This window comes from Venustampulla echinocandica (assembly GCF_003357145.1).
Source record: "Venustampulla echinocandica strain BP 5553 chromosome Unknown scaffold_6, whole genome shotgun sequence".
In the NCBI taxonomy this organism is placed as follows: Eukaryota; Fungi; Ascomycota; class Leotiomycetes; order Helotiales; family Pleuroascaceae; genus Venustampulla; species Venustampulla echinocandica.
The window spans coordinates 138,596-150,917 of record NW_022474211.1 but is presented as its reverse complement, the minus strand read 5'-3'; the positions used below and the strand labels follow the sequence as shown (position 1 = coordinate 150,917).

The 12,322-nt window shown below is 47.4% G+C and overlaps 6 protein-coding genes across 6 annotated transcripts; 4 read left to right on the top strand and 2 right to left on the bottom strand.

Moving 5' to 3' along the window:
- Positions 1 to 568: 568 nt before the first annotated feature.
- BP5553_07479 (Uncharacterized protein) lies at positions 569 to 2,387 on the bottom strand (the record flags this gene model as incomplete). Its single annotated transcript, XM_032016102.1, has 3 exons — positions 569 to 1,623; positions 1,693 to 2,239; positions 2,301 to 2,387. The coding sequence occupies 3 exons, from the start codon at positions 2,385 to 2,387 to the stop codon at positions 569 to 571; spliced, it is 1,689 nt and encodes a 562-aa protein (XP_031867333.1).
- Positions 2,388 to 3,113: 726 nt separating this feature from the next.
- BP5553_07478 (Uncharacterized protein) lies at positions 3,114 to 3,950 on the top strand (the record flags this gene model as incomplete). The annotated part of the gene is made up of 1 exon (XM_032016101.1): positions 3,114 to 3,950. The coding sequence occupies one exon, from the start codon at positions 3,114 to 3,116 to the stop codon at positions 3,948 to 3,950; it is 837 nt and encodes a 278-aa protein (XP_031867332.1).
- A 546-nt stretch (positions 3,951 to 4,496) lies between these two features.
- On the bottom strand, positions 4,497 to 5,576 carry BP5553_07477 (uncharacterized protein; the record flags this gene model as incomplete). The annotated part of the gene is made up of 3 exons (XM_032016100.1): positions 4,497 to 4,861; positions 4,923 to 5,333; positions 5,504 to 5,576. The coding sequence occupies 3 exons, from the start codon at positions 5,574 to 5,576 to the stop codon at positions 4,497 to 4,499; spliced, it is 849 nt and encodes a 282-aa protein (XP_031867331.1).
- A 998-nt stretch (positions 5,577 to 6,574) lies between these two features.
- BP5553_07476 (uncharacterized protein) lies at positions 6,575 to 8,709 on the top strand (the record flags this gene model as incomplete). The annotated part of the gene is made up of 3 exons (XM_032016099.1): positions 6,575 to 6,716; positions 6,770 to 7,817; positions 7,947 to 8,709. 3 exons carry the CDS (start codon positions 6,575 to 6,577, stop codon positions 8,707 to 8,709), a joined length of 1,953 nt encoding a protein of 650 aa, XP_031867330.1.
- Positions 8,710 to 9,702: 993 nt separating this feature from the next.
- On the top strand, positions 9,703 to 10,614 carry BP5553_07475 (uncharacterized protein; the record flags this gene model as incomplete). The annotated part of the gene is made up of 1 exon (XM_032016098.1): positions 9,703 to 10,614. The coding sequence occupies one exon, from the start codon at positions 9,703 to 9,705 to the stop codon at positions 10,612 to 10,614; it is 912 nt and encodes a 303-aa protein (XP_031867329.1).
- Positions 10,615 to 11,057: 443 nt separating this feature from the next.
- On the top strand, positions 11,058 to 12,057 carry BP5553_07474 (uncharacterized protein; the record flags this gene model as incomplete). Its single annotated transcript, XM_032016097.1, has 2 exons — positions 11,058 to 11,404; positions 11,478 to 12,057. The coding sequence occupies 2 exons, from the start codon at positions 11,058 to 11,060 to the stop codon at positions 12,055 to 12,057; spliced, it is 927 nt and encodes a 308-aa protein (XP_031867328.1).
- Positions 12,058 to 12,322: the final 265 nt, after the last annotated feature.

Below are 12,322 nucleotides of genomic sequence, written 5' to 3'. Positions count from 1 at the left end.
ACTTTTTTTTGAATGGGTACACAAGCACTCCGCGGCTTGCAACATTAAATGGCAACGGATCATTATCAGTAGTTCAAGCCTACGACGAATTTCTCATTGCAGCACAGAGTAACCACGATGATTCTGATGGACCGACATATTAGAGTTGATCTATATTTACTAAGCCTTAGCTACTGAAGTGCAGCAAGCTCTCTTTGCTCAAGACTCGAATAGGTTTGTTACCTCGACTTACCGGGTTTTATACACTGTATTTCATAAATATATTTCCCGCTCTTTATTGGCTATTCAAGTCAATGATTACAATGGACTTCTTTTACCTGTTTCGAGTCTCATTAGTTTCCGTCTTCGATGTAATTTTGATTAGGAGGATTGGGCAAATATAGATGTACCTAGGTATGCAACCCCTCTGAATATTTTGATACGTTGTTTTCTGGTCAGAAGGTTTTATTTGGTCCAAAAATACAACATGCGTTCATTCCGCGAGGAGACATTAGACATTGACTTTCTGCCTCTACATTATGATCGTGTTTGTTTCCTCATTCATCCTTAGGCTATATTTCCAAGAATTTCAGTTTTCCGCTCTCAATTCCCTGTCCCCTAACTTGTGGTGCTTCCATTCTTTCAGCCACTCCTTGACGAACCTCAACTCCTCTCTCTGCGCATCTCGTACGGGCTGCGGAGGCAACAATTCCCCAGGCTTATTATTCGTTTCATTTGGATACAATCCGTTCTCATCCCAATGATGCACTGCGCCGGCTATTAGAATAAACGGCTCAGAGGTGGTACTTGTACGGTTCGCCGCAGTAGCATTGAACGGACTAGCATGCGGTGTAGCAGGACGCCAGGGGTCCTGCTCCCCGTCAACGAAAGCAAGGCGCGGATACGAAATGCCAAATCCGCCATATTTGTTGATAGCGTTCACGTCTGGAGGCGTGGTGATGTTGAATGCTAATTTGCATACCACACTGTTGTACTCGAGGGTGCCGGTACGTGATACAAGGGGCAGCTGGTCCGCAGGTGCGCCAGACCCCGTCTGCAGGTAGCCCCATTGCGTGCAATACTGATACGGCCAAGCACGCCAGTCTTGTTTGATGTCGTCTTGGGCGTAGTGAGTGATATTGTGGGTACCGAAGCATGAGTCTTGTGTTGATGAAGCACAAGTAACCAATACTTTATCCTGTAACCAGCCGATCCAGTTGAGTAGTGGAAGTGTCAGCGAAGAGGCTTCCGAGCCGTACCCACCTTTCTTCAGGAGGCTTTGGACAGTCGAGTTCAGAGATTCGCTGGGGCTATATTCGGCAGATGATGATGTGATGGCCGCGCAGAATTCATCGAAGGTTGGGTCATTGAGTGCTGGATCCCAGTTTTTTCCTTGCCAAGAATCAATACCGGCTGCTATCGCGAAGGCAAAGTCGTCATCGTGAGTAACATTTGGCAGGCCAAATGCAGATTTGAGCACTGAGGTGGTGGTTGGGTCATTAAGCTCGAGAAGGATGTTGTCTACCATGTGTGTGATCTTCTGTGTGTTGGAGACGCAGGTTTGGTCTGCGAAAACGCGGATTGGCTCAAAATATGCCCAAAAATCCCAAATAGCCTCAGTTACGCCGCTGGAAGAGATGGCTCCTATTCATTCAGTTAGTTCTAAAGTCTCTACCAAAATAAAGGGGCATATGTATATGATCATGAACATACCCCAGAAGACATCAGGATACAGCTTCCTCAAAAATGCATTAAATGCCCCAGCATAACTGCCCCCGTATCCAATATAAGGGACATGGGGTGCAGTAAGCTTCAGATGCTCCAAGCCATGATATACCACATTCTTAGCAAAGTACGCCTGGTCGGCCAACGCTTGGTCGGTGGTCAAGAACCTGAGATTCTCCGTGGAAAAATCAGGTGTGGGAATACTTGTTCCATAGTACCGATGCTCGAGCACGACGCCAATACCGTTCGTTTCAACAGCTAGGTCATGCAGGAGCCCTTTCCGAAGGAAATCCAGGCGTCCCTCGCCAGATGTTTCTCCCGATTGGAGCACGATTACCGGTCCGCCGTGCTTGTAGTAGGTTGCATCAAACCAATATCGCAGATTGAAGGTCTCCGAACTGTGAGGTTCGTAAAGGGAATCATTGTGGAAATGGTCCACCGGCACTTTCAAATTGTACTCAGGATAGTTGCGCGGAGCTTGTGTAGGCTTTTTGTGGAGAGTTTCCAGCTGCCTGCGAGAATTGAATGTGTTTTTCTAGATTTTAAGTTAATGACCTGCAGTACACAAGCAAAAAGAATTTAAAGAGTGGAAATACCTTTACCCGCCATTCAATTGTACTCAGAGCGAATGTCGAGCTCACCAGCGCGAGCAGGGTATAGACAACATAAAACTTGTAGATCATCTTGCGAGCACCGAAGCCACGGCTTTTGTCCAGGGACGGGAAATTAGATGGGGATTTCTAATTATGGCCGGTCGTCAAGTAACATGCAATTGCAAACGTAAAGTTTGCAGAGCAGCGCACAGATGTCGCCAGAAGAAAAGGCGGGGACGATCTCGCGATATTGCTTCAATATACTTGAAGCTACAAGGCGCAGAAAACCGCATTAACTTACTCGAGTACTTACCAAGGGAGGTCTCCGGACGACCCATCTGCGGGGTCAAGCTTCTCTTTATATGTCCAGCATTATACGAGGGTTTGCTTAATCCCGACGATCTGCGCAAGCACATCATATACTCTATATGTCAACCTTCTTAAAGTTGCCCAGTATACTTTTGTGCCCCTGCATCGATCCCCGAAAGAAGAAGGTCGGGGAGAAGCGGTACCAAGCAGAAGTGCGGAGAGTAATCTTGAAGCTGCTTAAAGGTGATTATTACGGCATGGTAGCATCCAATAATAATACAGCTGTTAAAGGGCAATTATTAGTGCTCGGATAGTTATCTCCCACCAGTCCTACTGTACCTGTACCTGAACCTGTACCTGATGCGTCTGTCGGGAGTGTAGTATTGTAATAAGGTAGGTGGTAGACACGTTTTCTTATCATACAGCACGGAGCACGAAATATTGTGCTGTAGCGGACCATCCAAGCACCACCACCACCACCATCACCACCCACAACCGTCTATAATCATGGCACCTCCAACCTTTCCTAATGGCATGTCCCTTCACACGATAGGGTTCGCTGCTCTCAAATACCCGGCCCTGCCACCGCCACCCGTCAACGTCCCATTATCCAACCAAGTCGGCGTGCTTCAACACCTACCACGAACTGCTCAGAACCACGCGCTGGCCCAGATCGCCTCACAATACCTCACCGCTCTCCTCGAATACCAAACCAGCGACGACCCTACCCTTCACGATCCCTCTTTGCCGCAGTACTACTTCTCGACTGCCATCTGCCTCCTCAATTTCCTCAACTCCAATCCCGATGTCTGCAAACGCGTCGCGGCATACCCCACTCTCGTCAACGGTGTTATCGAGAAGTTTCTCTTGCCCGATTTTCTAGATGACATGAAGAAAGTCGAGAGGCCTGGGGGCGCTCATTTCCCTCCCGCAACTTTCGACGCTGATTTCGGCAGCCTCTTGCAGTTCTTGTCAACAATGCTTCTATATACGGCCGAGATAGAGTCCCTACACCCGCGAATCAAGGAGCTTATACCAAACCTACGCACCTGGAAAAAGACATATCGTCATAGTCCCGTCAGGACGATAAGTAATGCGGCGGAACGGCTGGTGGACCAGATTCAAGGCATGGATCCTACATCAATTGCCAAGATAAGGACCATGCAGGAGGATAGTTTGGTCTGCGGCGTTTCTTCGTGTAAGGTTGGAGCGCCGGGCTTGACGGTGTGTGCGGTGTGTCGGATTCAGCGGTACTGTGGCAGAGAGCACCAGAAGATGGATTGGAAGCACCATAAGCACATTTGTAATAAGGGCTTGCAGGAACCCGCTACGGCAACATCTTGAGCTGCTATTGATCGTTGGGGCCGCAAACAGCGCTACTGAGTAAATGCTTGAAGCAGCTCAATGGAGATTTCGTCTTTTTAGTAGTCTTCACAAAATATATAGCAAGTAAAAAAAGCAAGGGCAAAAAGTAAGTCGCAAGGTCAGATGGGGAAAGTTCTTAAAACGAGGAAGTAAATGGTAAAGCAAGGGATAAAATAAGCTCTAGGGCACGCTCGCCGTAGTTATTCACGTTCGAAACCTTACCGAACTTATATTATAAGGTTCTAGTCTCGCTGGTTTGATCCTCACTTATCTATCAATTTTATAGAAAGGCTCAAATCTAGCAACTCTACGAGATTTGTTATTTCGACCTAGAAAACGTAGAGATAACTAAAACGGATTAGATAAAGTTAATTTGCGTATTCAACAAATAGGACCCACTAAATAATAGTGTGGCTGCTCTAGCAATGCCGTGCAGCTGGCAAAAAAAGCCCCTTCGCCTACCCCACAAATTTTACACCCTTCAAACAAGAAAAGAGATCTGGGTTGGCCTTCTCCCTCCAGCTCTTAATATATACGCTCATTCGGTAGTTTATTATGTCTTGCCCTCCTTAGAGCTTCATAAAGGGACCAAGCAGCCAACGTCTTAGCGTCCCTCGCTCCCACTTTCCATAGCTCTTCATAGTCGAGCAATCTTATCGTGATTCTCTCCCCTCTCGACCTTAGTCCCGTGAGTTTATCCCGCAAGTCCTCTATCTCCTGTCGATCCAGCACCTTCTCCCAAAGAAAGATCGCAATATATTCATCCGATCCTCCTGGGCTAGGATACATAGCCTGCTGCAAGGGCTCCGAGACTCCTGCTTCTGCTAGTGCCAGCTCAGTCAGATTCACCAGATCGTCTTCCTTGACTTCAATTCCTGTCTCCTCTTTGACTGCAAAGCCTCAGAATCAGTATTTGGAGTTCAAAATTCAGTGGGCGATGCCCCCACTTACTCTCGATGGCTGCAGCGCCCGCAAAGGTTCCGTGCTTGTCCATCATTCCAGCTGGAATTTCCATGAATCTCAGGCTACCAGCTGGGATTCGGGCTTGCTCTGTCATAACGACCCATCTCTCATTTTTGTAGTCACTTGGTCGAAGAATCATAAGCATGCCAACGCTTCCACCACGCAGGAATGCAATTCCTGGTAGATACCCTTCTTTGTTTCTGACGTCGGCGGACATCTTTACGAAACCAATCCTTGTCCCACCAAAGTAGTCAACTGACTGCACAGTCACCGACCACAAGGTGTAAGGGTCGTTCTTGAACGGATGTTCCGCTTCTGTGTATTGAAGGGCGAGAGAGGACTTGATGGTCTTGGCCCATGTTTTGAAGGCGGGAAATCCCAAAAGCTGTTCTTTGGTGACTGGTAAAATTTTGCGATCAGTACATAACCGGGAGGGAAGAGGAAACGAGACCAATAAGTTTCCGGGATTACAAGCTCTAATGCCTCAATAGAGCACCGCATAAGATATTGGGAGTAGGACTCGAGAATACGCCCCGAATAGGCCATCAGTTGCCTGGAAAAGTACTTACTGTCCTTGGTTAACCTGACAGGCACGGGAGGTGTGAAGCCCGGCAAATCGAAAGAGTTGGCATCTACATCCATGGCTTATCAACTGCTTTGAACTGTGCCGGAAAAATTTGCGATAAGAAGTCTCTCAGCCTGGGAGGGAAAAGTATGATTATGGATCTCTGGGTCGCAAACGCTATCCATGTGCTTTATCAACTACTCCAACATCAACAGAGCCAACCCCCCAAATGGTTCAGGCAACAGTTGCATAATAGCACAACATCTCAAGGGGGGGGCGCTCTGTTAGTTGATAGGTCGGAGACTCAGCAATGTCAGCACTCAACATAGGAGTCATTGCGTCAAGACTCAAGCCTACGTAGCACTGTAAGTCTATCCTAAGCATATGTTTTAATTTGCTTTTTAACTAATACCATACAGTACGATCTATTCGTTTATAGGAATTAAACCAAGTTAGTTATTTACATACTAAGTACTACGTCGGCGTGCTGAAATCCAATATTTTAGGGGGCATACGGCAGTCCGGCACGAGCCTAGCCGGGCCGCCCCCCTGAATTTAGACCAATGAGGGCGCATTTCAATTTCTGACAAATACCTTGGAATCCTTCCTGTTCCACAAGTCGATGCTGTGTTGCGAGCGGCGTGCTTGTTGGAGATAATTTAGGAAGTAAGCAGATCCCTGGCTATTCCGGAGATGGTGTAACAACCATGGTGAGGCAGTATGTACGAAGGGCAGTGCTCTGGCAATCATGCTTTTTCGCTTTTCCCATCACAGACCCCACTTTGCAACAAAAGTTCCAAGATTCTATGTTTAGGAGTCCAGCATGATTTGTGCGGTATGTTATGGAGTGCTGCGCGGACACCAGGGGAGTCAATGGAGGGGCACGTTTGATTTGCATTTTGACCACCAGGTCAATCGCGTGGAGTTGCAAAAGTCTGCGGGTATGAGCTGCGCTATATGTAGAAGCATATTGTTGGAATTGTCACGAGTTGAGGAAAAGGATCGCAAGGGTGTTATAGATGCTTTAGGTGAAGCGTTGCTTGGGTTCCTCTCCGGCGATGTATTTCGGCATCAAATGCATCTCGACAAGGCTCGAATTCCACTAATCAGCGCCTACCTATCTGAGATATATGTCCAGACCGAACCTAGCGTATACCGGCTAGACTTCAAGTCGCAAGATTACAAAAGGGTAGGAACATTCGTTCTCCAACAAACAGGTGATTGTCCAATATGCCATTTGATAGTATGAAATGCTGACTTCGGAAACAAGGGGATCGAGACGATGGTCTCCTTCATACTCCATTCTCTGCCAGTACGTCGTCGGACGAAGTCCTCGAAGTAGCGAGGGGTTGGATCCATGATTGCTTATACAAAAAGAATCATGATGGCAGCAAGAAACATGCTGCATGCCCTGGGATAGACCCTCAAAACCCTTGGTATCCAACACGGCTAATCGACCTTGGCCTCGTGGCGGATTCGGGAAAGCCCGGCCAGCGCGTGAATCCTGAGCAGGTGCGCCTTGTGGTAACGAACGAGGACGAACCCAAGAAAGGGGATGTTTACGTGACGTTGAGCCATTGCTGGGGCAAGGCAAACTTTTTGCGGCTTGAAGAGGGGACCATTTCGGAGTTTCAAAAAGGTATCCGACTAGAGACCTTGCCCAAGACGTTTCGCCATGCGATCAGCTTCGCGCGCAGGCTAGGACGCAAAGTTCGATATATCTGGATTGATTCGCTGTGCATTATCCAAGGTCAAAGCGATGCCCAACGGAGAGACTGGCTCAACGAATCTGCAAAGATGTACGAAATATACAAGAATTCCTACTGCAATATATCAGCAACTGCAGCCACAGACAGCGAGCAGGGCCTGTTCTTCGATCGGGAGCCACGGGAATTATGGGAAGACGAAATCAACCTGAACGTTGACGGCATTCCGGGTAACAAGCAAAGCCACAAACACCCCATCAAGCGCTGCTCCGTTCTTGATTTGTCCTTCTGGGAGCGAAATGTGGACGATGCGCCTGTAAACAGAAGAGCATGGGTACTTCAAGAAAGACTCATGGCCCCGAGAGTACTACATTTCTGTCAGAACCAAATTGCCTGGGAGTGTGGCAAGCTTGATGCCTCAGAATCATTCAGAGACGGCCTACCAAGCTATCGCCTCAACAGGAGTGACGTTGTGCCCAGCCGTGGACTGAAGGGTCTCCCGGAACCGGAACTCAACGGTCAGAATCTCTGTACTAGTATTGCTGTCTATCAGCGCTGGAAACGTGTGGTGGAAGTTTATTCCAAGACCAAGCTCACAAACCCTAGCGACAAGTAAGCATAATTGGTTCTTTGTCTCCTTTACTCGATTTACTCGCGACTTTTGCTAATGCCGCGACTTTGTACTTTCCGTTGCTCTTAAGATATTCTTGATTAGCAAATGCTGACTGCCTGGTTCATTAGGCTCATCGCTCTTTCGGGGATTGCCAAGATGATGTCAAAAGAGGTCGGTGAGACGTATGTTGCAGGTCTATGGAAGGAATACCTCGCAAGTCAACTTCTGTGGAGAGTCGATCCAGTATATGAGAACGGAGTATTTAACTACCCCTCTAAACGCCCGGAATTATATCGAGCACCTTCGTTTTCCTGGGCTGCAGTCGATGCGCCACAGGGAATATTGTACGGCGAAATTACCAACGAGGGTCTTTTGATTGAAGTAGTGGAAGACCATGTGCTCCCGCCGCCGGACACAACTGACAAGTTCGGGTTAGTGCAGAGCGGACATGTGAAAGTTAAAGGTATTTTGAAGAAGATTGAAATGCGAAAAGACCCGAAGATAGTGTCGAGCAACCTCTTTAAGAGAAAAGAAACCACACGCTATGCTTGGAGATTGGATTCGAAATTGGACGGACTAACCGGCGAGTGGTACAGCAATGTGTTCTTGGACAGTCCAAATAGCGACCTCGATATCTTTGGTCCCGAGGGTAATTTGTACTGCCTGCCAGCGCAAACGGATTCCGAAAAATACTTGATATGCCTTCTATTGCAATTAGAAAAGAAAGAAAGCATGTGGACGAAAAGTTTCAGACGCATTGGCACTACTAAAATCCCGCCCTACAATTCAAGCGGCCAGAAACGGGTGCTTGCACTCTCGGGAGACGAACTCGCAGTTCCAGATGGGAATTGGGATGCAAGGGCTAAGAGGCACACTATCCGGATTGTTTGAGCAGAAGAAATGATTTCTACTGTTTTGGCTTTTGCACCATGGAACTGGCAGGAAACGGAATGGATTTCTGAGACGATTTGCCAACGGCGTTTGTGGTGCTTTGAGGCCTATAATCTTGGTCCCATGAATTTTTGGAGAGCATTCCAATTGCTACTTTTCCTCCACCCTGTTCTAATCACTTCCCCAATATATCACCCCTATTCGTTAAATGACTTCTAGGTATTCATTTCTAGAGCCGCATATTTGTTCACCCCGTTTCGTGTTTCCCCCGTCCCCCCTCGCAGCTTTACATTTCGACATCACCGCCGTGTTCGCAATCAACCCAACTTTATATGACTATATTTAAGGAGATTTAGTCGGCTCGTAGAAAGCTTAAGTAGGGCCTCCAGTGCTCTATAAAAACGTATTATTAGTCCCTTAAAACATATCTCTATTCTTTCACGACGTAACGCCGCCCTAGCCCGCTCCCAAAGAGAATGACTTACCGCGGTGTTTGTATTCTTTTCGTCTTCTAGCCCTTTGCTAATTTTTTTTTTCTAATAGACTATGTAGTTACCTTTATTCTATTTATTCCTCGGTCTACTAGCGGTATTATAATCTTATCTTTGTATATCTTTCTTTGTCGACTACTTAAAGAAATTCCTTTGTGCCGTCTTTTCTGAGCTCGCAATTCAACTCTGAAAATCTAAATCGTTTACGTAGTACGTACGTAGTATTACCGTATGTTTTATATCCCAGTCAAAGTTTTGCCCCGCAATCTTACTGTACTGGTGGGCTGTGGTAGGGGATCTGCAGTCGCGCCACACCAGCCTCATTCCACCCACTATTGGAACCAACTGTTGGAACCCCCTTGGAGTTTCACGCGTCCTCGCATCCTTCAAGCCAACCACTCTAATTGTTGGAACTCTTTGGAGCTCAGGACATGTCCTCGCGTCTTCCGTCCAGATCAACAACGATGGCTTCATTCTCTTGCCGTTCGAAGTTGATATTGCGATGCCTTTACCCATGCTTTGGAGCAAAAAGTACAGCCTTGCACCTATCGCCATCCTCATCCTCGTCGCCCTGACCGCTATCTACTCTTTGCGAGCCCCTTTTTTGGAATTCGCTACTTCCCACGCTCTGCCATCGTCATCGAAAATACCGGCTTCAAAAAATGTCGCTGTCATGATCGAAGACCGAGCCCTTGGCAATATCGTACCTCTCCTTTTGCACTTTGCCTCAGTCCTTGGTCCTGAATGGCCGATAATATATTATACATCTGTAATTAGCCACCCAAATTCAACAGCCTTTCGTCGCGCGGTCGAAGAGGGCCGCATATCGATCAGACCATTGCCAAAGGGCGTGGAATTCGCAAAGCACCAATCTGTATCCGAATTTCTTACGAAGCCTTGGCTTTGGGAACAGCTCGCTCCGGCAGGGCATGTTTTGATGTTCCAAGCCGACAGCATTATTTGCTCCAATTCTGAGATCCGAATTGAGGACTTTCTTGAATACGACTTTGTTGGGGCACCAATCGACGTGCCAATCACTCCACCGGATGGGCATGGGGAAGGATATAACGGGGGTTTCTCTTTGCGGAATAGGTCTATGATACTCGACATCGTCAACACATTTAGTTGGCAGGGAGAGAAGGAGGAGGGAAAAATCACACAGGCACCGTGTGTCACCCAAGAACCATGTCTGAAATTCGAGGATCAGTGGTTCTACCACAAAATGAAGGAGAATGGAGCACGCTTACCCACCAAAGAAGTCGCCTCAAAGTTTGCAGTCGAAACAATATGGAATGACAGACCCCTGGGATTTCACCAAGTAGAAAGATGGAATAAGGATAAGATAGGTAAAGTGACGGAGTGGTGCCCAGAATATGCGATGGCCACGAATGACCTTCTGGTCAAGCATCCGTAGGCTTTTTGGGATTTTATTCATTAGAATTATAGCATTCATGACCTCAAATTACCCCTAAAGCGTCTGGAGGGCGACTGTTTCTCGAGTTAAGAGCTACAAGTGCTGCGTGATACTGTCCATGGTTCCAATTCACATCCTATCGGCGGTGAGCTCCTAATCTCAGTGCCAGAGCGTGTTTTTTTTTTCTGCGGGCGAGGTAGTATCACAGTCCGATACGAGTGACCCGAAACACCAACATTTAGCTTGCCAAGATACGTTCCTAAATGGATAGATCAACTGTTGGTGTTTCGGCCGGATCCGTCATGCCCCTTTCAGCTAGAAAATTTAAGCATAGTTATTGTTTTGCTCTATCTAGCTTGTAAACACTTGACTGTTTCCCCTCTTGGCACTTTTCCTTCCCTCTATAGCTGGTCACAGTTTGCTTTTCTACGTTAGATTTGCTCATGGCGTCCTCCTTTCCTGCCGAATCAGTTCAGACCCTTAGTGGAACTATCACAGCCTGGCTCCCTATTAGCACACCATGGGTTTCAATTGCTGCCTGTTCGTCGCAAATATACGCACAGCGTGCTGGCTTAGGAGGGAATCTAATCGCATTTGATCCACTCTATGGCGAATCCATTGTACCAACTGCGATACCGTGTCTCCCCTCCGAGGTGACATCTTCATGGTACCAATCTAATACAGAAACTACTACAGTCCTTGGTCCAACCTTTGTTTGCCCTGCTGCTTACAGCGCTGTGCAAACAATTCTTGTGAATTCCTTAACACAACAGGTACTATGCTGTCCCTCGTACGTTTTCCCTCTTGCCCCTGCTCACGGTACAAGGCGTATGTAATGAGCTGACACCCGTTCTCTCTCACAGAAGCTATAAACTCAACGTACCGCTTACGGGCAAGGCGAAATTCCCATCACAATGTACCTCCCTCCTGATACCTGGTCAGACATTGACCTACCAGTCCACAACGCCAGCGGGTCCTTGGGGAATAGCTACTACCACTGTTGTAGAATCAACGGCCGTCTCCACTGGCCCAACTATTGTATATGGGATGCATGTGAACGGATTCAACGTCTTGTCGGTTCCGACATTGATGCCTTCGACTTCCAATTCTCCGACTAGCGAGAGCTTGTTAACAAGCTCTGCCCCAATGTCAACAAGCCTTCCAGCAAATACTTCGAATGAGAAGAGTTCGTTATCAAAAGGCGCTGCAGCAGGGGTTGGAATAGGAGTCGTAGCCGCTGTCGCAGCGGCGATAATGGTTGCGTGGCTGCTGGTACGCAGGAGGAAGAAAAGGAAAGAGGCTCAGCTTTCCCCTCCGATGGACGCTGATAGGAGTCAGCCGGCTTTTGAAGCGGATGGGAAGATGAATGGACAGCAGTCGGTACACGAGATGCCTGCGACGACGAATATGGTTCCGGGGTTGCATGAGATGAATGCCACTTGAAGCTCGTTAGAGGAATTTGGGACTGAAGGCAAACAGAAGGACTATAAGAGGCATCGTCCTTGACACTTAAGCGTTGCAACGATTGCAAGTAATGGGTGAGGTATTAATTTATAATTCAAGAAGCCATTCTTTAGGGAAAATTTTCTAGGTCTCTCCCTACCTCCTTGCTGGAACTACCTGTCTAGGGTCCTGTCTATATAGATGAGAGCTACTTGTTGCTTTGCTCTACCAACTAAACAAGTAGAAATGAGGGAACAAGAAAAAC